This window comes from Pterocles gutturalis, unplaced genomic scaffold, assembly GCF_000699245.1.
Source record: "Pterocles gutturalis isolate BGI_N339 unplaced genomic scaffold, ASM69924v1 scaffold16090, whole genome shotgun sequence".
NCBI lineage: Eukaryota > Metazoa > Chordata > Aves > Pterocliformes > Pteroclidae > Pterocles > Pterocles gutturalis.
In genome coordinates, this window is record NW_010146151.1 from 45846 (window position 1) to 70116 (window position 24271).

At 41.2% G+C, this 24271-nt stretch overlaps 1 protein-coding gene across 1 annotated transcript in view; it reads right to left on the reverse strand.

The window, feature by feature from the left end:
* Window positions 1–24271, reverse strand: part of PLXNC1 (plexin C1) — a gene marked incomplete at its 5' end in the record, with an annotated part of 68596 nt that overhangs the window by 15818 nt on the left and 28507 nt on the right. Inside the window, 12 exons of the mRNA XM_010085638.1 lie at window positions 5519–5669; window positions 7076–7274; window positions 7849–7973; window positions 8463–8504; window positions 12393–12496; window positions 12869–12970; window positions 14174–14273; window positions 17616–17807; window positions 17875–18126; window positions 19039–19126; window positions 20402–20581; window positions 21695–21834. Coding sequence (XP_010083940.1) covers window positions 5519–5669; window positions 7076–7274; window positions 7849–7973; window positions 8463–8504; window positions 12393–12496; window positions 12869–12970; window positions 14174–14273; window positions 17616–17807; window positions 17875–18126; window positions 19039–19126; window positions 20402–20581; window positions 21695–21834 — 1675 coding nt within the window. The remainder of the gene's footprint in view (window positions 1–5518; window positions 5670–7075; window positions 7275–7848; window positions 7974–8462; window positions 8505–12392; window positions 12497–12868; window positions 12971–14173; window positions 14274–17615; window positions 17808–17874; window positions 18127–19038; window positions 19127–20401; window positions 20582–21694; window positions 21835–24271) is intronic.

The following is a 24271-nucleotide window of genomic DNA, read 5'->3' on the forward strand; positions in this document are numbered from 1 at the left end:
GTCTTTGTCTTTTCTAGTCTCCAAACTGATCTTACTGGAGTGGCTACTCACACTTCAGTTGATCCTTTCCTCCTAACACTATTCCTACACTGCAATATTCATGTTCCTGCTTCTCCTTCATTTCCTCTTCCTTTCAGAATGCCAAGAGAAACTGTCCTTTTCTCTGCTGGATTTCCTTTTCAGCACATGCTCTCACACAGATCGCACATAAATGTGCAGCCTCTTCAGTTATTAGCATGCAAGAGTCCTCCCATCCCTGCTCAACTCATTGTAGGATGACAGGACTGTAAAAAGAGAAGTAGTCCTTTATGTAGGTAGAATACAAGTCATTTATGGAGTCCTTAATTGAAAGTATCCACAATGTGAGAATAATAACATAATAATACTTTACGACTGAAAGAAGTGGTCAGATGGGAAGAATATTTAAACACAGACGTCTCTAAACCAAGACAGCCAGACAGTTTTGCTGATATGATTTCCTGCAGAAGTTATTCTTAAGTGATGAAGCAGTTGATGGGGAGCTAGGAAAGCCAATTATTATTATGTCTTCCCTCCGTAGCTGAAGTTTTCATAAATGAGATTCCACCTGTCTGACAGCACAATCCCTGGCTTTAGAAACCATTAATCAGAAGCTGACAATCACCATCACTGCATATAGACACAAAGTGTAGAACTGGAAAAAGAATCAGAAATGACTGTAAAATTATGAGAGCCCTTTTATGATCAGCACTAAAGGTCAGCAAACATTTAAGAGAAATCACAGGAGGACACATGGAAGCCATGAGGAAACCTCATCAGGCCCTTTTCTACGCTCTCTCAGTTTGCAAAGGAAACAAAAATACAAGTTAACTTAGGGAAAAAAAAGAAATTACAGGACATGTGGTTCTACCTAGTAATATCTAGAGTTCATGCACTAGAAATTAGTGGTTAGGAATACAAAGTCACAGTGCTCTTCAGCAAAGGCTTAACACAGGTTGCAAGAACTGTTAAAGTCTACTTAAGGAGAACAAGCAAGCATCTGCAACTACTTGTATAGGAACTAGCTTGGAAGCTACCTAAAAGACAGGGATAAATTTTTAAAACATTTTTTTACTCATGCAGTGACAATAATAATGACATTTGAAGACAGTGTTTGAAGATCTTTTCTAAATTGGTGGTTTTCTTGAAAATGAATTTCAAACAATGAATTATTTAGTAAAGCTATTAATAACCATAGCAGATAATGAATGAAATGTGGTTTAATAAAGAAATGTGATAATACCGTATTTTCTTAGAAGAAAAGAAAAATCATCTGGGATATTCAAGGGCTCTTATTCATTACCCTGTTCTCTATTTGGCTGTGCATCTGAACAACGCATATGTCCGTTTATCAGACAGATTGAAAAAGCAAGAAAAACTTCTGATTGGTAAAAGTTAGAGAATTAGGTAAAGGAGAAAGCACCATGACGTACAGCACAATGCAATTGCCTTAAACCTACTCCCCTGTTTCCCAGACTATGAAATACAATAAATAGGAAAAATCAGGTTGATTGTATGATCCTTCTGTAGCAGCCAGAACAGTTATGCATGAAGAGGTTACAGAACAGCTAACAAATTGCCACAGAAAATGTTACAGGAGTTAAATTTATCGCTAGACAGGCACTAAAGAAAGCAAGGGTTGTACTCTCGATGCTGCAGTGTGGTGGTACTCAATCTGTATCTAGTTCCGAAGACTCTCCTGTAGCCAACATCTGCACTGCTTGTTTCCTAGCAAGGGCTGTTCTGTCCTTCTCTTCTGACGAAAATCCCCATATGTCACATGCTTTTAATAGCTTCCTTATCTCTCAGAAAGTGCACCTATTAATATCACAACCATGGCGTCTTATTAGGAAATTGGGTTCCCTGCCTCTGCTTTACTCCCTTACAGCCCACCCACTTCTTTTAACACCCATCTTTTAACTGGTAAAGCAGTTGAACGCTTTAAACAACCTTCCACCACGTGTCTTTGCTTCACTTTCAGTAAAAGGCTGTTGGTTGAACAGGTGAATGAGACCATTTCTTCCCATCTGAAGATGCAAACTCATTTCAGCAAAGAATTCAACAGCCCAAATCCCTTTTTAAAAATAAGCAGTGACCGAGAATGCCCAAGCACCAAGCCTACCACATGAAGAAGTCTCCCCTGGTTTTCTACAGGAGATACTCTACCGAGAACTTCTCCCATGCCAGGCTGGCATTGTGTAGCTTTTCTATTTAGAATTAAACACTTCAGTGAAACGCTAACACTCAGCTGTGCACTGCACTTCTTCATCAGTCATCGAGCAAATTATCCACTGAGAGGTGCAGCTGCTTGTCTGCCTGTGACAAGGCAGGCTTGCTTCCTCAGCCTGCAACACATCCAAGTCTCTTTCAGGGCAGTTTTATTTCTCAATACTCAAATATTAGCACAGCATGAAACCACACAGCTCCTCAGCTCATACTGGACCAGTGCTTTTAGAAGCATCTTTCCTTCAATACCTGTGCTTGAGTATTTACTTCAGCAGCCCATCTCTGTTCCATATCTGACCCTTTCCAGCTGAGGGGGGTAACAGTCGGTTTGGCTGGTCCCAAGGCCCGTGGCCTTTTTAAAAAAAGGCGTGGGGCCCAGGCAGGGGATAGCTCTAATACAATTCAAAACCAACATGTTTCTTAGTTCTCTTTTTTTCCCCTGTTACAAATGGTTTGAATTTTAGAAAATCTCTCCCATTCTTCCTTCTTTCTCTGTGCCTGGTGCTTCTTCCTTCTGCTCCAAGAGTTCATCTGCACAGTGGTGTGTTTAGGAGAAGACCTGTGGAGCTCCCTCTGATTTTTAGGAGCCTGTCTGTATCCTGCTTTAGTGGTTTGGAACTAAGCCCCTATGCTGAAAAGAGAGATTTGCACGCAGAGTGGCTACACCCCTGTTTGTGCCCTGCCACTGATTTGAGAGTTGAACTCCCTACCAGCTACATCCCTGTATGTGCCTACATACCTTAAAAATCTGGACACTGAGTGTCTGCAGATGTGCTGCAGTATCCTTTTATCATCCTCTTTTTGGCTGTGTTTTTATACTCTGCTCAGGACAGGTAGGCTTTAGTGTACTGCTATTGTGGGGCCATAGAAACGGGCAAAATAAAATACCAACAAAATACTGCAAGATTCAGAATATAACTGCAGGGAGCAAATATGCAAATGCATTTGAAAACTCAGCTCAGAATGTATTACATTTAGAAAACAAAACCTGCAATCTTTTAGGCAGAAATTTTCTTCCAAAGAAAGGAGAAAATACTTGGTTCCCTGTCTGCATGCTCACAGGTCCTGCATATCATTGCGGTGCCTGTGAAGTGGTGTTAGTGAGAGAAGAAAAGCTGACTCCTTCCACTTTAGCATCCTGTTAAATGCTATTCTTGAAAAGAAAATGTGCACAACTGGCCTGCTTCCCCAGCCCAGAAAGCCTCCCTGTTCCATCTAAACCTCTTTCACAGCACAGTATTAGTTTCCAGCATAAGTCTTAGACAAAACACTAAACAAAACTGTTTCCCTGTCCAGCCAGAGGTAGAGTCTCTGTAATTTTACCGCAGGATCCTCTCTCCTTTTCTGATGGTTTTAAAGGGAACATCCAGCCACCTCTCAACTAAGTCCATTAAACTCCTGGACCTTAGTAGGGAAATAACCCTATAACAGCATTATTATCTCCTATTTAAAAGCAGGAATACAAAGTACAAAGCCAGCAAACAACATTCGAGAAATGTTATCTGATCTCTCACTTCCTCATCCATCCGCAGACAGCCTTCCCCACTGATACCACGTCCTTCAGACCACTTCCCCTCTCTCCTCTTCACTGCAAGGTCCCCACAAGACCCTATCAGTGACTGCATGCATAGAATTAGCTCTAGGAAAAGTATTGAAGGCAGTGTTCAGCAGTTTCAAAATCAGCTATCCCCCCCAAGGTTCTCTCAATTTGAATTTGTGCTATAAATAAGAAAATTCAATCAATTCCACAGGACCAGATGTTCCTGTGCAGTCTACTAGTAACAGGCATATTGAGCTTGCTTGAAAATTGTTGCTCTGCCTAACTACTGGGTTTTGTATCCTAAGGCTATATATATTTAAACTTACCCTGGATCCCAAATGCATACCAGAGTGCAGCACACAAACAAGGAAACCAAAGACATGGTATTATACATTTAATTTTTAGTCACAAACTTTCTTTCCAAACGTACATTGTTGCAACTTAGCTTGAAGTACCTTCAAAGGAAGCTTGTAAACAGCTATAAGAAGATGTGACTATAAATTTGTCAATCTAAGAGCTTTCAGCAGAAAATGACAATTCAGAAACATTTCACAGAAAGGCTGTCATTTCAGTGAGCTTCCTACATGACCCAGTGAGCTAAGTCCAACAGATTGCTGACCAGACAAAATTTCCAGGGTCATGTGGTCTACTCCAGTATGGGACATCTTAGGACCTCCAGGTACTTGCTGCAAAAACAGAAGATAGGCAGACCTGTAAGCTCCAGCCCTAGCTGAGGCTCAGGATATGGGCTCTGAAAAGAACTGAATTTTCATCCAAAGGCACCAATACTTGCAGTGTCCCTGACATGGCAGTTGCTGCCCTGGCAATTTCTGCTCCCAGGCTCTGAAGGCAATTATTCAGTTGCACTTCTCATACTCCTAAGTATGTTTGGTAACTCTGATAGGAAGCCAGGAGTTAAGAAGCAAGGAAGCTATGGAAATGACTGGAAATGAAGATTTTATGTTCTTGGGCTTAAAATAATTTGGAAATTCTGGGAAAAAAGTGCTGTTTTTTCTGAAAACCTTTTTCAGACCTCTTAGTCAAAAAGTCATAATTTTTATATGCTCCAAAGTGCAATAATACTTGCCGCTCCTCCTCCCCTAAGTTTCAGAATGACAATCAGTAAGAGAATACCAGCTTCCAGAGAATTCTGGGTGTAACCATAAAATAGGAAGCACTTCGTAGTTGCTTTGAGAAAGGCAAGAAATCTATGGCAAAGTTCAGAAACTTAGCTAGGCTTCCCAGATACCTTGTTTTTAACCAAGTGACTAATTAAAATCCACCACACTTTAACCTTGCTAATTTGGAGTTAATAACATTGAAACCCACAGCAAATTATTGCTGCCTGAAGATTACACAAAATAGCATCTCTGCATTCCATTCCTTCATTCATTGGAAAAGTGTAATTTAGTTTAAATTCTAAGCATATGTTTATATTTTTGTAGTACACCTTAAAATAAGAAGGAATTTTAATACCCTGAGACTTCATTAAACATAACCTTTGGTGATTGAGGCATGCTGTGAAGCAAGGGGTGAGTGCTATTTCTGAAATGTATATTGGTGAAATACCAGCTAGTTAAACTCTATTGTGTTTTGAAACTTTGTCAACAATAACAATTTTATTGTCTGGGTACTTAACAATCACCTTAGTGTCTAAGAGCCTTAATTTAGTTTCCTAGAAAAAGAGAAAACATTGTAGTTGTCCATGTTTGGAGGGAACACAAACTGGCAAACATACCACTGTTTTGAATTCAGACACCTGCCACAGCAGCCAGTCTTCGTTAAGCGTGTACAGGGCTTTGCAAGTTATGGCATCAACAGGTCCTTTGTTTATCCTCTGATTGAGGGTTGTCACTAGCAAATAGAAAGGTTCACCAATTGTCTCCTAGGACATGAAACAAACGCAAGGCACATGTTTATTTTTGTAATGACTAAACAAGCATGAATAACTAGGAAAAAATCAAGTGTAACAAATGGAGTTATTACCTTTTAACTAACTTGTTATCTCGCAATTAGAAAAGAAAATTCCTCTGAGCAAATTTATCTAGTTATTTGTTCAACCTCCATCATTTGCTTTTTGGTGTGAAAGTCTCATGCAAATAGCAAGGGACAGCTGGAGCGTGTGGCAAGTAGCTCACAGCCCCTTGCTGTGCACAAGCACACTCCAGACAAGCTGCTCCTACTCCACCTGGCAGATGCTTCCTAGTTCCACCAAAGAGAGGGTGGGGGGTGAGACGTGCATGTGTTCACACGTATACTTCAGCTATTTCTTCTTTTCTCGGTCTTGTGAGAAAACAAGCTAACAACTAGTTTCCTTTTGAATTGGCATTTCCCCCTGTTGTACCTGAAAAAATGCCTTGGGAGCAAGGTGGTGGGACATACACTGGGGTTATCAGTGAAAGAGGGAATGGAACTGGGGCTTCCCTCTCCTGCCTGAACCCCAGTCTTCAGGCAAGAACCTGAGAAAGGAAAGGATGGATCTTTATTTTCATGCGACACCATTCCTGAAACCTGGCTAATGCATCTCAGTAGCACAGCTCTTTAAAGATGACTGGTGTATCGAGAACAGTTCCTTGGCTCTCTGACAGTTCCTTGGCTCTCTCCTGGGGTTTCAGGAAACCGGCCTAAGCTGCTGAGCCTCAAGTATTTCTGCTGTTGTATTAATGGCAAGTGCAAGGACTGATCTGAGTGATACCATCTAACTGGTAGCAGAGACAGGAAGCATAACCAAGCACCAAAACCAAGAATGAAGTGCTACCAAGTGGGCTAAAACAAACAAACAGTAAAATGAAAGAAAATGCTTATTTTGTTTCCACTTTAAGTCATTTAGTTCTTGAAATCTGCAGTGCTAATTGGAGGTGAAAAAGTTTGAAAAGTAGTTCAGTTTTCCAAAAGATGGTACTCCTTAAATCTCTGTTACATGGTGGCTTTTCAACAGCTTGCATAGAAAGGTACAGCTGGCATTTTAATGAGCGTGTCACTCTTTTAGTATGATCACAATACATCTCATGGAGATGAAATAATGTCTGACATGAGAAAAGGATATGACAGGGTTGCAAAATTACCCAAATCTCAGCCAAATAAAGGACATGATAATCACTTACAGATGTGCTCTTTTCCTACATCCCCTTGATGATAGCTAGCTAAGTCACCTAAACCAGAAGAGTACACATTAATAATGTTAGAAGTTAGACTGAATGCTCTAAACTAATTACTCTAACAATTCTTATGGAATAAGTCAGTTAAAGAAAATCCTTGTGTGTCTTATGTAGTGAAAAGATGTACACATACCCGGAGAAATCCAGAAAGGCAGACAGACATCCAGTTTGTCAGCAATTTTTCCACCACAGATTCAGTTCGTCTGAGCAGGAGCTTAGGCTGTACATTGCTTGATTGCTCCATCAAGTCCTTTGTCAACACTTCCAAAATATGGGTTAGATAAACTAGCTTAGTTTGTAGTGCAATAGTCAGGAAAGAGGCAAACAAGCATCTGTTAAAAAAAAAAAAAAAAAAAAAAAGAAAGAGAAAAAAAAAGAATGCTATAATATTTGGATTTTCTTTTCCCAGTCAGTTGCAATAAATGAAACACACTTTAGTGCAGTTCATATCCTAAGTTTTCCCTCCTCAGGCACAGAAACTGTCCACTGATCTCTACAAATATATGAAAAATGCAAGTCCATCTGCTCTTGTGATTATTTTTTAAACACAGAATTTGTGTCTCTAAATTCAGTTCTGCAGAACAACACCTGCTTCAGTGATAGAACATTTCTAAACTGTAGAACTGTTAATTTAACTGCAGGAAGTGTTTACAGTTTTGAAGTGAGTTTTCCTGCTCTTTTGCCTCTTTGTTTACATGTACAGACATTCTGATTTCTCTTTAATGGCTTGTTTTAATCTCAATGTTTTTTCTTCCTCAGTGTGTGCAGACGGAGAAGATGCAAAAATGCTCTGGAGTAACGCAAGCCTGTTTTGCAAGGAGCAGAAATTACATTTGTGTGCTACAATCCATGTTGTTTTTCCTGCTAATTCGTTGTCTTGAAATGATAAGCATAATCATACTATACCTGTCTTTCACAGAGAAATTTTTCTGCTTTTCAAGGGTGTGAATGAGAGTAACAAGAAAGTTCTTGTTACAAATTAAAGCATGCAACATGTTGAAGCTTTCATCCTTGCTCGTTTGGTCTCTGCTCTGGAATAGTTAAACAAAAATAAGCAAACTGTAGTTTAGCTATGATGGATTCTTAATGCTCAGAAAAACGGTAAGCAACATATGGTGTAAGATCCTGGCCTCATTCAAATCTGCGGGAATTTTTCACTTATTTCATGGGTCTCAGGATTTTACCGAACATGCATTTGTGTTTGTGTACAACACAGAGTATACACATGCACAGCATACATTTTCTATCATATACATAAAGTAATGCCAATAGTTAAGTTTGCCTGTTGTTTCCCATTACTAGATTCTGTTTATTATATTTAAATGTCATAATAGACATTGGGTAACAGCACCTTACATATCAAATTCTTTTTATATATAAATCCATGTAACCCTCCTCATGGGGGAAAGGGAATATCAAAAATGTAATCTGACGTGTTCTAGGGCCAACACTGAGATAAGGGATACAATCACTTGAAAAAATATTTATTAATTATGGCTTATCACACTACATCAACTTACCTGTGGCATGTCTTCACTGAAGATGGATGCAAAGCCTCCTGACTAAAATATAAGACAGGTGATATTTATCATTCTTACGTCTACCAAAAGTTTCTAACACATGTACATTAAATGCGCCAAGCATATTCCTGATGGCATAAAAGTTGAAATAAAGCAATGGAAATGCTGGCTTCTAACATGACTACAATATAAAACCTCTACACAATAACTTCAGCAAAGGTGCTGCCAAAGTTCACTGAAAAGTGAACTCTCAAAGATGACCTGGTATTGACTTGAGGGTTGCTGTGTGTGTTACTCTATGCTTCTGAGCTGCACTAGCACAGCAGTCAACTAACACTCCACAGGAAAAGCTGTTTATTATCCTCATTTACAAATATGCTCGTGTGCAAGGGGTGCTGCAGGCTGCATCCTTCTTGGATGGCAACGACAGCCTTTGGTATAGAGGGTTTCTGTAACAGAGTGACACTTCAGTCCATCTGCTTCCATTCATTTCAAGGCACTTTATGAATGTTCATTAACGAACTCTCCAGGAAGTCCATGCTGTCAGACTCCAGAGAGGCACAGGTGCCACCACACACCCAGTCCTAGAAAAAGCTCTCGCAACAAAGGGAAGCCCCCAGTTCTCAAATACCTTGTCAATGCCTCTTGTCTGACTCTTACAGGCTGTAAGGTCCCAACACAGCTGCATGTTCCCAAAGCAGCACCCTTGAGCAACAAATTCACACTAGCAACGCTCACTGCCATCTGCTTTATGTGTGACGCTGGCAGCCCCTAGTTTCCTTATAGAATCACAGAACCACAGAATGATTTGGGTTGGAAGGGACCTTCAAAGATCATCTACTCCAATGCCCTGCCATAGGCAGGGACACCTTCTACTAGACCAGGCTGCTCAAAGCCTCATCCAGCCTGGCCTTGAACACCTCCAGGGATGGGGCATCCACAACTTCTCTGGGCGACCTGTTCCAGTGTTTAACCACCCTCATCATAGAGAATCTCTTCCATATGTCCAACCTAAATCCACTCTCTTTCAGTTTAAAACCATTGCCCCTCATCCTATCGCTAGAGGCCCTGGTAAAAAGTCTCTCTTCGTCTTTCTTATAAACCTCCTTTATATTGAAAGGCTGCAATTAGGTCTCCCTGGAACCTTCTCTCCTCCAAGGCTGAACAACCCCAACTCCCTCAGGCTTTCTTCACAGGACAGATACTCCATCCCTCTGATCAGTTTTGCGGCCCTCTTCTGGACCTGCTCTAACAGGCCCATGTCTTTCTTGCACTGGGAACCCCAGAGCTGGATGCAGCACTCCAGGTGGGGTCTCATAAGAGCAGAGTAGAGGGGGAGAATCACCTTCCTCGACCTGCTGGTCACGCTTCTCTTGATGCAGCCCAGGGTACAATTGGCTTTCTGGGATGCAAACACATGTTGCTGGCTCACATCTGATTTTTCATCTACATATCTTACTGTTCATTCCTCCCTTTCCTCTTGCCCTCTGTTCTCCCCTAGCAAACCCTTCTTCCTCTTCCTCCACTGGCTATTCCCATTTTTCCAGAACTTCTTCAGCACCCCTAACACCACCTACCAATAAAACACACACATACAGAGTGAAACAACCAGAACTACATTAAAGGTTAAAAATGCCTCTGAATAGGGAACAAGCATGGCAACATTAAACCAAACAATATGCGAAAGTGAGGGAAAACAGAAATAATAACCCAAATTTAACAAGTAAAGCAAAAATCAGGCTGAACACAAGGAATATTTTAAGAATAGATGTAGTATCCATTTAACGCCTACAAGCAGCAAGCACAAAACAAAAGCTATCAAGCCAGATTAAATACAGAAAATTCAAGCAGTGGAAAGCAAGAAGCTCAAAATGAAGATGGGGTCCATCACTCTTAATTTTAGGTATCTGACTCCTTTAAGCAACTCATCACATCCTGAGACAGATGTCTCAGGCAAGTAGGATGAATCACTTTCTTGAGCTGCTTGTCTCTGCACTGACTACAGAAGGTGCTCAGTGATGTTCCTATTTAAACAACTTAGACTAGATGAGACAAAGCCCATCGAACACACAGGAAGGCAGAAAGAGTTCAAAACATACATCATTCAAACACATGAGGTTAGTGAAGGAAGTGGTGGTTTGTCACTTTGACCCTTCTGTGGACCCTTCTGACACTCAGTTGCAATCTACTAACCCACCGCCTTTTCTATTCATCTGTAATATTTGTTTAGTAGAGCACTGATCTCCTACCACATCCATACAGCGCAAGGCATGTTTGGATACTCCCACAATGTAAATGATAAATACTTAGCAGGAAAAAATGGTACACAATATGTTAAATAACTTGCTTGACACCACATGTCTGTAGAGAGCTAATAGTGGCAAGTTTACCTTTGTGGTATCAGTATTTCAAACTGAGACAAAATCTAAGTGGAATAATTTCCAGGATGTGCATGGGACTCACCAAGGCAAAACAGGATCTCTTCCCTTTCTGACCTCACATAGTGCAACAAAGTGGCAGAATTTGTGCCTTTTTTTTTTCTTTCCTTTTTATTTGCATAAAGCAAAGTATTTCCACACAGACAGCTTCTACAGATTGTTAACTGTTTTGACAGAGGACTATCACTAGGAAAATATATATTCCTAAAAATAAAAACACTATTTTAATGTTAATAAGCCTGGCAACAAAACAAACTGAATGAAAAGAGATGCAGAATGTAAGGTTTTCTTGGTCTACTTTCTTCAAACCTCCTAGCCGCCCCATACAAATTAGACTGGGTGCATCACAGCAGTGCCAGGAGAGATATTCCCAGTTTCCTTTGGTGTGAGACCTGGACTTAAAGTGTACAAAGATTATGCATACGCAATTGTTAAATATTATTCTGCCTTCATATCTGGTATTTGGTGTTGTACAAAAAAAGGTCCTGATTCTGCAGCACCACATGTATTTATCGCAATGAGCTTTTAGTGGGATCACACACAGCGATGAAGTGAAGCAGTGTGCAGATAAGCCCGCACGACCAGGCTGCAGCAGTGATGAGCAACACATTGAGGCTAGTAGATATTTTGCACACATACCAGTTATAACCTAAAACACCACAGCACATAACCCAGGGTTTCTACTCGTTGGTGTCAGTTACACAGCAAAGTATCACCCGTTGAGATCAGAGCTTCTGCCAATTAGCAAATGCCAGTAAGCACTGGTTAACATCATGATATAATTTTGAAAGCTGCAGCAAATGCACTTATCAGCATCATAATATGTTACATATGCAAAAAAACAGCAAGAGAAGTAAAACATTTAAGAGGAGGCCTCTTCAGTCCTCTGATGCAGTGGCACAAACTGCTCCAAAGAACAATGAAACTATTCACCTCTAAACCAGACAGCACTTAAGTACTTATGTAACGTTTAAGCATTTGACCTGCCCTCCTTTGAATCAAGGTCTTACCATTCCTGTCAGCAGCTTGAAGCAGAAAGTCAGCATGACCTTAGAGCCATTTCCTCATCCCACAAGTCTAATTAGGAAGTGTCAAGATGTTAGCTAGCATGTTAGCTAACCTGACTGCTACTTTAATTAGCTATAGCATCGAAAGTCAAAGCATGAGAACAAAAAAAGGAATGGATAAATTATAGCTTATTTGGGATGGCCCGAAAGGCAAGCAGCTTAGTGAGGCTGGGCAAAAAAGAAATGGATGCACACACAACCCTTGAAAATTCAACAATGGTGCTTTATCTACAGCATTTAGGCTTGGTTAAATGTAGAGATGTACAGTCTTAAATGTTCTTTGGTAATTCTTGAGTTAAGGAAAGCTTCTTGTGAAAACAATGTGCAACTACTGCGTAGTATTTACTTCAGTTATTAGATCCTGACCTTCCTAGCTTTCTCATTATTAGGCAGGGCTGACAACTGAAAGAGTTGTAAATATTTACCTCTGGGAAGAAAGTTCTAAGAGCAAAGTGTTTGTAGTCAAGGAAGGGAACGGTGCCAAAACTATCCACCACGTCTAATTCATCCATCTGCAGCTCAGCAAATCCTGAAAAAGCACCCCCCCTCCCCACCCAGAGAGTTAGTTTAGTTGACACAAAATCATTTTCACAATTATAACTTGGCCCCCATAGATGTTCCTTAAAAAACAGTCTTCAGGCAAGAGCACTGTCTGAAAGTCTTATGAGCAGGAAAGTACCATTCCATTTTTTTTCCACTTTTGTTGAAGAAATATTACATGCAATCCTATTAGCTCAGTGCTATCTGCTACTGCAGTGCACACCAACATTAAAGGGGAACTCTGAAACCACACAAAAATATTCTAACAGCTATAAAATTGTTTACATAATGTGAGCTTCTTGACAGTTTCAGTTCAGAAATTATTACTGTACTTAAGCTCTACAAAGCTCTTTAGACTTACCCTCACGTATTTCTTTCCGAATCTCATATTCCAGCAGTTCAAGTTGTTGACTCTGTTTACGAGTTAACTCTTTGGATTTGTATCTAGTAACTATGAATGCCGCTAAAAAGGAAGAAAAAAAGACTCTGAGTACAGAAATTGCAGAACAGACAACCCCTATAAAATATGGATTTCAAAACTATTTTAAGAAACAGAAAGATTAGTATACACTTGCACTCTCCAGGAGATTACTGCTTCTGCTGTTGTCAGTGTGCTAGTACTCATGAGCCCCAGTCATCTGGATCTAAATCCACGTGTTCAATAAAAACCATTCCTTGTAACAAGGTCTTAGAATTGTCAATCTAACAAGATTTGAAAGTACAGCACGCTCTGCTATGTACAACCTGAACAGTGAAGACACAGAAGCTAACAACTGCTTCAACTACTAGCAACCTACTTAAAGTAGCACTGATGAAACAGGAAAAGCAGTTCTTTTGAACAGGAAATCCACTTCCAAAGTATTAAGTTCTCTAAAGCTTAGAGAGAGAAAAGGTATGAGATATGGTTCCTGTAAAGGTAATGCCTTTTTTAAAAACAAACCCAAACGAACAAAAGAAGAACAAGTACTCAAACTTACTACAATAAATGCAAATTTGTCAAATAAATAACCAGGGCAAAATATTTAGAAAAAAAAGGAGTGACAAAAACAGGAGGGGATAACAATTTACCCCCCTGAATTTAGTAATGACCTACAAATTCATGAATGATCCAGATGAGACTGAGCAGAAACACCACAAACACCGCCTGAGGATAAGCAGTTTGTTAGGGAATATCTCGCCTAGGGATGTGAGGGGACGCCAGCTCTGACAGCTGGAAGGGCCCAAGCTGTGACACAAGGATGTCAGTCCTATGTCTTGCCTCACTAAATGGTGGTAAGTAATCCCAGCAGAACAGCCAAAACTACTGTCTCGTGACATGCTGTAGTCTGACAAGACAGACTTCACCACCAGACCAGAGTTAACTTTGTCCACTCTTATCGGGAAGAGGCTGCCCAGAGAGGTTGTGGAGTCTCCTTCTCTGGAGACATTCAAAGCCCACCTGGATGCGTTCCTGTGTGATCTGATCTAGGTGTTCCTGCTCCGGCAGGGGGATTGGACTAGATGATCTTTCGAGGTCCCTTCCAATCTCTAACATTCTGTGATTCTGTGAAAGCCACCAGACTGTTTGTGACAGTCCAAAACATGTACGTGAATATGTATATGTGTTTATGTGTCATGATTATAGCCTTCAGCAAATCAAAAACTGAAAACATATTATTCTACTTACCTATAATGACACCCACTACGATAGGTAGCAAAATAAGAACATATAAATATATGTGTGATGATGTTGGTTTGACTTCATGCTCAAAATTTCCCAATTTGACCTGAAGAAAAATAATGGCTGTATTAATAGAGGACAGGTATTACGTCAGTGCTTAAGATGACATTTAATGTACAAAAAAAAAAAAGAAAGTATTTGAGGTGCTTGAAGGACCCTGGTTCTGCAGATTACTGGGAAGACAGCAGCAATTCAGGAAAACATATGTGAACCAACACAAACTCCACTTTTATTGTATTTGATGTTTAAGCAGGATAACAGAGCAGCAACAATAGACAAATTTGGAAGTCCTCATGCAGCACCAAATTTTGCCACTGCTCTCACTGTAAACTAGATCCCTCAAATGAATGGCAAGATCTGTCTCCAGCTGGCCAAGTGGCTCATGCATTTCAGAATCGCTGCTAAACATTCTTGCATTTTGAAGCAAGGAAAGTACCTACTGACAGTTAAAAACGTTCCTTTGCACTCACAGTGTTACTCTGCTGAGCTGAAAAGTAAGATAAGACCCACGCTAATAATGAGGAAAGTAAAAATTTTTATAGATGCCTGGCCCATAGCCCTCTTCTCTTTGCAGAAGTTTTGACCTCTTCATGTAAGATGCAGGGTGATCCTGAAGGTCTGCTTAAGAACAAATACAAAATACAGTACATGTACAACATCCCCAACAGCCACTGGGCTTGTCAAAGGCAGGACAAGGATAAATTCTTAGCAATACACGAAAGTGCTGAAGTATGCCAGATGCCAAACTGAGGCATTCACCACTGATAATTATGGCAGAAGAAATTTCACAAAGGAGGACCTCAGAGAGGTCTGTGAAAGCACATAAATAAAGGGTAGCTAAGACTATAAACAGACTAGAAGTAAAAATATGGTTCAACACAGAAAAATACCACCAAGTGCCAGAGATAGCAACGAGTCTGAGATAATTGAAAAGGAGGGTTGGGTTGAAACTATTTTGGGTTACAGCAGGAAAGGCAGAGATCTGGTGATTTTGATCACTGGCTTGTCACAAGAGGTGAGCAGCCAGGGCAGCTGGACACTGCCAACTGGATAGTGACATTGCAGCTATACAGACATCAGCAAGCAAAGAAACCCCACAGGGCTGGAAGCACAGAGACTTCGTATTTCTGGGACTACAAAGAACTGAAGACAAAGCAAACCTATTTCTTCCATCAAGTGTATTTTTTCCTCAGTTGTTCATGTGTTTTCACAGTTTCTATACAAAGTATTTTGGTCTGAGCCTTCCTAGGATCCCATTTGCCTTTTCTAATGCTGAAATGCATTGGTGGCTAACTACATTAATCATCCTGTGACTAATACACCTGACTTTCTCCACTTGTCATGTCCAACCAAAGCATTCCTAAAGCAGAAATTCCTGTTACTCATCCCTGCTTATTGAAAACTGAGGCAAAGCAATCATTTAATTTTCCTTTCATACTTAGATTATCTTTAATCTTCACCATAACCTTCCTACTCGGTGGCCCCATTTCTTTCCTTGTCTTTTATCTTGCTTATGAATCACGGACTAAATAAGGTACACCTGAATTCATCCGATTCCTATTCCTAAATTCATTTCATTCTTCCTGCATGACATTATAAGACCTCTTCTGGACTGGTAATGCCTCTGAGCTTTATGTCATCAGCAAATGTTATTAGTAAATGCTTTATTTTTGTGCTCAAGTTACTAGTGATATTAATATCTGCATGAAAATCAACATTGCCCAGAGTCAGCTCCCCATACACAGCATCCAGTTTTTCTAATCCCTAGCGTCTTCATAATCACCATGTTAAGTAGTTTACTGAATGACTTCCAGGTACCTGTGATCTACCATTTTTTTATTGCTGAGGAAATCACTCATCTTACCAAATAAAGATACTGAGCATAATCTGCTTTTATTAAAAAGAAGTCAACAATTATCTCATTTTCCATTTACCTCCAGGTCTTTCATGAGTCCCTCATTCAAAATACATTATCAAGCTTTATATAGCATTAGGATTCAATCAGCAAGCCTCTATTTGCCGAGTTATTTTTTTTTCTTTTAAATACTGGTTTTCTATTTGCTGCTTCTGTCGCAAGAATGGCATTTTCGTCTTTGACACCTCCATTCAGACTGACCATCCTGTCTTTGACCCCACACTCAATATCCTCTTTCTTCCTGAAAACTAGAGCAAGACATTCATTTATTCTTGGGCCATACCTATCTTTTATATCCAGCTTATCCTTTCTTCACAGGGGCCCTACTTCTTCTATGATGATTTATTTACAAGATTGAACACGTTATGATTTCCTACTTTTACTTTTTCCTTGATGTTGGAAAAAGTAATTTTTAAGGTACGACAAGTGAAATGTGACATTATAACTATTGCATTTGCTTTCCCTTAGTGAAGTGGTGACCTTTCTATGACAGTCACTCCTATGGAGCTTGCAGGATGAGCATGTGATGTTGCAAGGCAATGTTAATATTTAAATGTAACACCAATCTCAGAAAGGCTTTTCCATGCCATAACTGGCTCAGACGGCAGGATCCACAGATGGAGGATCAGTTAACAGTGATATGAAATTGAGAATAGCTTCGTTAATCTTTACTATGAGCCATATGCCTTGAAGTCAAAAGAGTTATTTTGGTTTTATACCACCATACACTGAAATAAGAGTCTGGCATAATTCTTCTCCCTCATAAATGGTGATGACTGCATTTTAAAAAATTCATATCTTCATTTTATTCATGGAGGAAATATCTTAAGCTGCCATTTAGCTTTGACATCCATGCTAATGTTCTTATATTTGGGACAGGCTTTGTGACATATGTTCACAGAATTTTGGCCTCCTTCATAGCATTTTGGTGCACATGGAATTTCACCCCTTTTTCATCCAGAAATGCCTTCTCTTCTGTCTCAGTGGTGACCCCTATGCACTGTTCAAGATCCTTATCTATTTGAGTGAGAAAAAGTGAACAGGAGGACACAATCCTTTTCCTCATGGCCACACTGCAGCAGCAGATTGCTTACAGATCTAAGATGAGGGGTTCTCCTGGAGCCAGTGATGCTTTACTGGTGCTGCTGTGCTGCAGCCAGAGGTCTGACAAGCTACTGCTCTCCTGGAGCTCAGCAGCAGTGACCTCTGCTCAGGCTGCAAAGCCTACCTCTGACACTACAGCTGTAACCAGACAGGAAATGAACTCAGTACTGCTTGTGGTACCTAAGCCAGGCAGGCATGATTAGATGTGAGGAAGACAACCGGACTACCAAGCACCAGGAGAAGAATAAATGCATCCAGTTCCTCCTCCTATAAAGAGCATTCATGACCAGAGCATTAATGCAACATTTTACTACATTTGCATAAACATCCAAACATTGTTAAATAGCAACAAAAGGGAATTGTACTTACAAAAACTTTCACTGTGGAAAAATCAATCTTGTCTGTTCCTTCCCGTTTGAATTTGCATAGTATGGTGCTACGGTCTGGTTTTTTAGTAATATTTTGGACATTGAACCATATCTGTTTGGTCTGTGCACCATTCATATATGACAGATAAACCTCTACCTCAGTTTTAGAAATATTCAAGTTGTCATTTTCTTTCTAGAGGGAAATAAATGAAGATAATGAACAGTCACTAAATACAGTAAGATGTGAAATGATCCCTAACAACTATTATAAATAAGGAATTATAGTTCATTACTTTCAAACTTACGTATATTTTTAATTCCAGATCAGGATCCAGCTCAGTGTGTAGCTGGTAGTTAATGAACACTGGGTCAGGGTGATAGTGTAATTTGACACATGGTATAAAGGTAGTTTCCACTTTTAACATCATATCAACAACTTTACTCTCTGTTGCATGGCTCAGGCTTGGTGTCAAGTAATGATATTCAGATTCATTTCCAGGACACCTAGAGACCTAGAAATGCAATGGCAAAGCTGTAAGAGTCATTAAGTACTCAACAGTGGGTACAATTACAAACAGAGGCACTCAAAATCATTTTAACGTCTTCTTGACTTCACACAGATATCTGCTAAACCTCTTCTCTGCGATCAGGGCTGCATGCAGAGCACCTGGGAAAGTTTCTGTGTTGAGCCTGTGTCTACCTTTGAGCACATTTATCACACATTCTGCGTGCTGCTTTAAGGCTGATTGCACGCTGTTAAGGCAGCTATTTCCTGCAGTGACACAGGAATAGTGACAGTAATTTCTTCCTCCTTCCCCTCAATGCAGGTGACAAGAGAAGTGCAGGACAAGCTCTCCAGCACCCCTGGGCATTCGCACTCCCCAGCTTAACTCCTGATGGAGCGGAGTTGCTACAATCACCCCATTGGTTATGCCATGGGGTGGTGCTCCTGTTTTCTGGTCTCTGTGCTGCAAGCCCAGGAGACAACAGGGTGCCCACCTCCTCACAGCCTTGGAGGAAGGGCTTCATCCCAAAATCAGCTCCAGTCTCCTGTCCCTTGCTGAGGCAGTGGCACCATTTGAGTTCTCAACATAAAGTAAGAGAGGAGTACATCACCCCTTTCTCCAGCAGACCCATATACAGAGGCTGGGGAGGCTCAAAAAGGACAATTTTGGACCAAGTCTCTACAGCATAGAAAAAAGGCTTACGGAGTTACGCAGGAGAGTAGCTTATGTGTATCCATGATCAAATAGTGAGAACATGTGCAACTGTAATCCTACAAGTGGTCATATTTATTTCAGTAGGGTGACTGATGTGTGCCCGCAAGTGTTTGTAAAATATTGAGATCCGTCTGAAACCTTAGGAATAAAACCTAATCTCATAAGAGACCTCTATTTAGTATTGTAAAGGAGATTAAGACTTACGGTGAGGTTTGATCTCTGGTCATCCGAAATAATCACACTGTCTACCACATTGAAATTTCTACCTATTGTAGTAATTTTGCGACCACCACTGTAAAAAAAAAAAAAAATAAAAAAAAAGAGGGGAGAGGGAAGGCAGGTTAATATTATCCGTTTTCCCACAGCTAAGTCCTGCACTAAAGCTTCACAGCCGTGAATCAACTACTCGTGTATGTTGCGTTGGTAGCAGCCAATATAATAAAGTCAAACCGCAGGACAAGATAATTTGAGCTATACAGCGTACTTCCATTCTTTCCTTTTAATGCAATGGTAAATGCTTTTGCTACCACAAAACCAAATCACTTGATAGCATACACACACATACTCCTTTCCAGGGACTCTCCATCTTGTTTTCTGTTCATGCAGCCAAAGAACCAGACAGTGATTGAATATTCTGTCTTGGAGAAAGAGCATCACGGTATTTTGCTGCCCCAGAGCAGCCCTGCCTGTGCTTAATTCTTGCCTTCTTCAGGACGAACCATTAGTGCCAGGCACCTCACAGGAAACATTCTCGGCAGTGTTCAGACCATCTGTCTCAGCACACACAATGGTGCTTGTGTCTGAGGGCTCTGGCTCACAATCTCTGCTGAACACAGTTGGAGTGGTTTAAGGTATTATTAATTTCCAGCTGCCTGAGCTGCCCCTCACCTGGAAATGAGGGCATGTGTCCTAGCTGCTCAGCTGCTGCAGCTGCCAGCCCAACTTATTACCTCAAATCCACATTTGTCAGTGCTTTTGACGCCAAGATATCAGATTAAGGACGTGAAACTGAGTAAAAACTGCACAGGCAGAGGGACAGGTGGAAATCTGTGCCTGAGAATATCTTAAAACCACCCTGTAAGTCTTCCACCAGACCTGTGAATCTCCTGCAGAGCACAGCAGAGGCTTGACGGAACCTGGTCCTAAAGCAAGTCTGCACGTATCACTGCAGTGGTGATTATTTTCACTTCATTTCCAGTTCACTCATACTTTATACTGTTTTGGAGGTGAAGGGTATATTAGTATCAAGAAATCAAAGTTAACTGGAATTTGACTTAATGTGTGCTACCCATATTTTGGGTTTAGCTTTAGTATTACGAGACTATTTTTGACTTCTACAAAGGAGACTTGAGGTGTGCAGGAAGGAATCCACAGAATCCTGCAGAACACAGAGCCTGTCTTGCAGGTATCATGACCCTATCTGCACGTTAAATGTTAAATCAGTTCACCAGTGTAAATTCATCCTCCACAACAGGTTACACCAGTCATCCAAGTTTACATCAGCTACAGTCCAGCCAAGGAAGGAGGCTCATACAAATAGATAAAAAGTATAGAAAGACAAATGTACCTGATCCAGGAGGTATTTGGTGTGATTCCGAGACACGATGGCAGTGAAACATAATGCAGAGTCATTGGTGGTGAACACTTTTTCCCATTAGCCTGTATACATATACTTTTGGCCTCTTTACGTGTTGGTGGGAGAGCAAATGTCATTTGTGTATCATTTAGCACATTTCTAACTTTAATGCTGGAAGAGAAAGAAAACTGTCAGACGCTGAAACACAGAGGCCACACCACTCACTGGTGCTACTACACAAAGCCTATAACTTAAAGCAAAGGATGAGGAGAGAAGAGGAACGTATCTCTCTTTGAGCTGCCAGATGGAAGGAGAAACAGAGAGCAGGGAGTTGAAAAGATGAAATAGGGCATACTTTGAATGAAGTCGCTATGTGTCACAATAATCACAGAAGACAGTACAGATATTGGTCTTACAGCCTTGGGATAAGGCTATGTAACACAATGTGTGATTCTGCTGTGTAAACTGTGTACTTTGCTGTGTACTTTTCTGTGCTGGCAATACATCAGCTAGTCAAGAATGAGAATCTTCAGCTTCCTTTTCTTTCTTCTTTTTCTCTCTCTTTCCCCCCTCCTTCCTCCCTTTCTCTCCTTCTTTTTTCTCTCTACTTCCTCTCTCTCCATCCTTTCCCTCTCTCCATCCTTCTTTCCTTTTGTTTTCCAGGGTCCCCAAGAAATTAATGATTGAACTAAAAATTGAACTGTACCACATGAATACTTTTTGAAGTGCTAGCTATGTAAAATGGGCTTGGTAATCACAAGCAGCCATTGCAGCTGCACCTGAAAATGACTGATTCAGAATAAGATAGCCTAATTATCTAGGGGGTTACACTGTGCAATCATCAACAAAGAAAAGTACACGCTGCTGCATGAGAGATTCTTTTCCCTGGCATGGTGTCTGTGCTTTCACAAGCAGAATTGTAGAATACACGAGGATTATTCTGAAGCAGAGGAGAGTCAAACAAAAGGTGAGGCTTTCCTGTGACCTGACTTCTTGGTGCCTGCTGCAAGGCACAGAGGGCCACAGGTACAGAAAGAACTGTCCTAACTACTGTTGAGAGCTGCCCACCTACCCACCCATCCCTTGTATTGTACCCAAACACCAAATTCATTTCCATCCTTTGGGAATTTAAAGTGGAAGTATAACTAAAGGAGTGCAGAGCATCCCCCCCTTTGCTGAAGAGAGGTCCATGACAACTGTTCACACAACTCTGCTGCTGGGGCAAAATGGGCATAATTTTCACCATGCAAAGTAAATAGTATTGTTTTTCAGAGCTTAACTCACATGTCTGGTTTACAGCCAGTGATTCCAGTCAGTATCAGTTTTATGCCTGATGCACGTGTAAAGTTTTCTCCTTTGACTGTTATCTCACTTTTGCCTAATGTAGAAATCCACAAAGGCTCAATGGAATGAATGCTGATATGCTATTAGAAAACAAAGCAAAACAAAATCTGGTCATAAAAACAACAGCTGCAAAACAACCAACACTCAGGAATGTGGGTTTTATGGCACACTTCATGGCACACTTTTCTTATTAATTCCAAATCTTGTTAAGCTTGACCCTGGGGAGTACTGTCAATCACAACCTCTTTACAAGATAACTCTTTTTACCTAAATATTTTATATTTCAATTTATCTCACAACAAAGTTGCCCAAAGGAACCACAATCTGACATAGTGGAAGGCAAGCAACATAAAAACCCAGCTTGAAATGATAGGTTTTGTGTGACCCTTGAAGAACTAGGCAACAACACAAAACAAAACCCATGGTGCAGTCACTACAAGAGACCTGAGAAACAAATGAAGGCATCTCTTGTGACCTGAAAAGGGGAAGCAGGGTCAAATCCTAGAATGAAAAGTTGAGAAACAGCCCCAGAATTAGCTTTACTAGAAAGTCTTTTCAAAGTCATACATAGATCTAAATGTAAAACACAACTGTGGGGATTTTTTGGTATACATTTTGATGCTAAGAAGTTTGTAAATCTATTTTCCAGCATTTGGAAAATAGCATTCCTAGTTTGCTCTGATGCTGCCATGGTCTTGCAGGAATGTGGCCAATTTTTAAACTGTGCTTTTCTTTGTGTATCTTTAAATTTACTTACTCTAACTTACTAACACTATCAAGCAAGAAGAGAGATTTTTCCCTAGTGTATTTACTTGATGCATTTGACAGCATCTCATGTTTAATCACTTTTGCTTCTTCCCCAGTTTTATAATCACACAGTTTTCTCTCTGTGTATCTTTCAGACAACAAACTGAAAACATTCAAAAAACAAGGAAAATACACATGTGAAGCCACAAACTGTTTGCGACCTTCTCAGCCAAATGATTTCTAGCTTGCTTTTAGACTGCCTATAATACTAGTTTAAAGTGAATTTTTTGAGTTACTGTGATTATCCTGATTTCTGCTGTGCACTGTGGACACATCCACTGGGCCATTAAGCCTTCCCCACCCTGAGAAAGGCACTGGTGCAAAACCTCTAGGAAAGCCCCTTTTCTCCCCAAAAATCTTTTCATGTACACAGAGCAGCACCAAGCCTTTAGGCTGCGGGCCTGAGGGGACCACTGGGGTCACACTTCCATCCACTGCACATGCAGCATTTGTCCATTTCAGAAAGTTCCCAGGCACATTGCCCCCACATGCTACCACAGCCCCTTGAATGTCGGAGTGCTGGAGCAAATGTGAGACCTGTCACAACTGATGGAAAGCTGCAACTTGTGCCTCAGGAAAGGGCAAGAGAGAGCAAAGGCCAGGGCCAAGGGGCCCGCAAAAGGGACCTCCAGATGACCTCTGGTGTGGATAGTGGAGGAGGGCAAAGGAAATCCCTGACAAACAGCCTGAGGGGGAAAATTCACTCCCCCTCCACCCCCTCCCCCCCAACTGGGGATCAGTTTAACCCTTAGTATGAAAGCAGGAGAACTGAAGCAGAGATCTGAGACATTAAAGCCAGTGAAGCCCCAGTGCTTTTCTACCCCCACATCCCTCCCTCTGCTCGTGCCCAGCCTCCAGCACACCAAGGACAGTCAACATCCTCACACAAATCCAGAAGCCAAATATTACAGAAAGGACTAAAACACTGCTTGGGGGCTCTCACGGGTAGCCAGCAGGAAGCCCTGAAGCACAGGAATAACACAGCATCACACAAACACACAGAGATCCCCCAGAGCTGCACCAGGGCTGCACACCACAGGGCACCTCAGCTTAGCTTGCCTTCTCTTCTCTTTTCTTACACCAACAAGAAACCGCAGGAAGAATGGTTCACTCTGGAAGTTTCAGTGCCTCCCCGAAATCACGCCTTCACTGCAGCTACACGATGTGGGCTCTCTCGCTGCGTCCTGCCTTGTACTCACGGCATCAGCACAGTCACTCGCAGTGCTGAGGCAAGATGGCCTCGGCTACTCGAGAGCCTGCTTCCTGGCTTGACCACTGTGCTCCACAACACTTTCCTCAGCGGCAAAAGAAACCGTGAATTTCTTCACTGAATGCAGCACAGACCAAGCATCCTCGCTGGGGTCTGTGGTGCTCTTTTCCCCAAAACCAGAGAGCTGCTGACCTGCCAGTCGCTGCCTGGCGGGGGGAGAGATGTCCTCCAGCAAGAGGGAAGGGAGACAGCGGAGAGGCAGTAGGATATTTATAAAAATCACTAGCTGTGAGGCATGCGATGAAAGCAGTGTAAACATGCTGAGATATTTACAGAAAGCACGCACCAGGTCCTCAGGTAATGTAAATCAGCAGGGCCCTGTCAACTTCAATACAGCTCCACCTTTCTGAGCTGCAGCACTCCCCGCCTCCCCGTCCCCTGGACAGCCTAACGCTTCCCTGGGGCTGCATAAACAGCGGCAGCCACATCCTCAGAGGGGT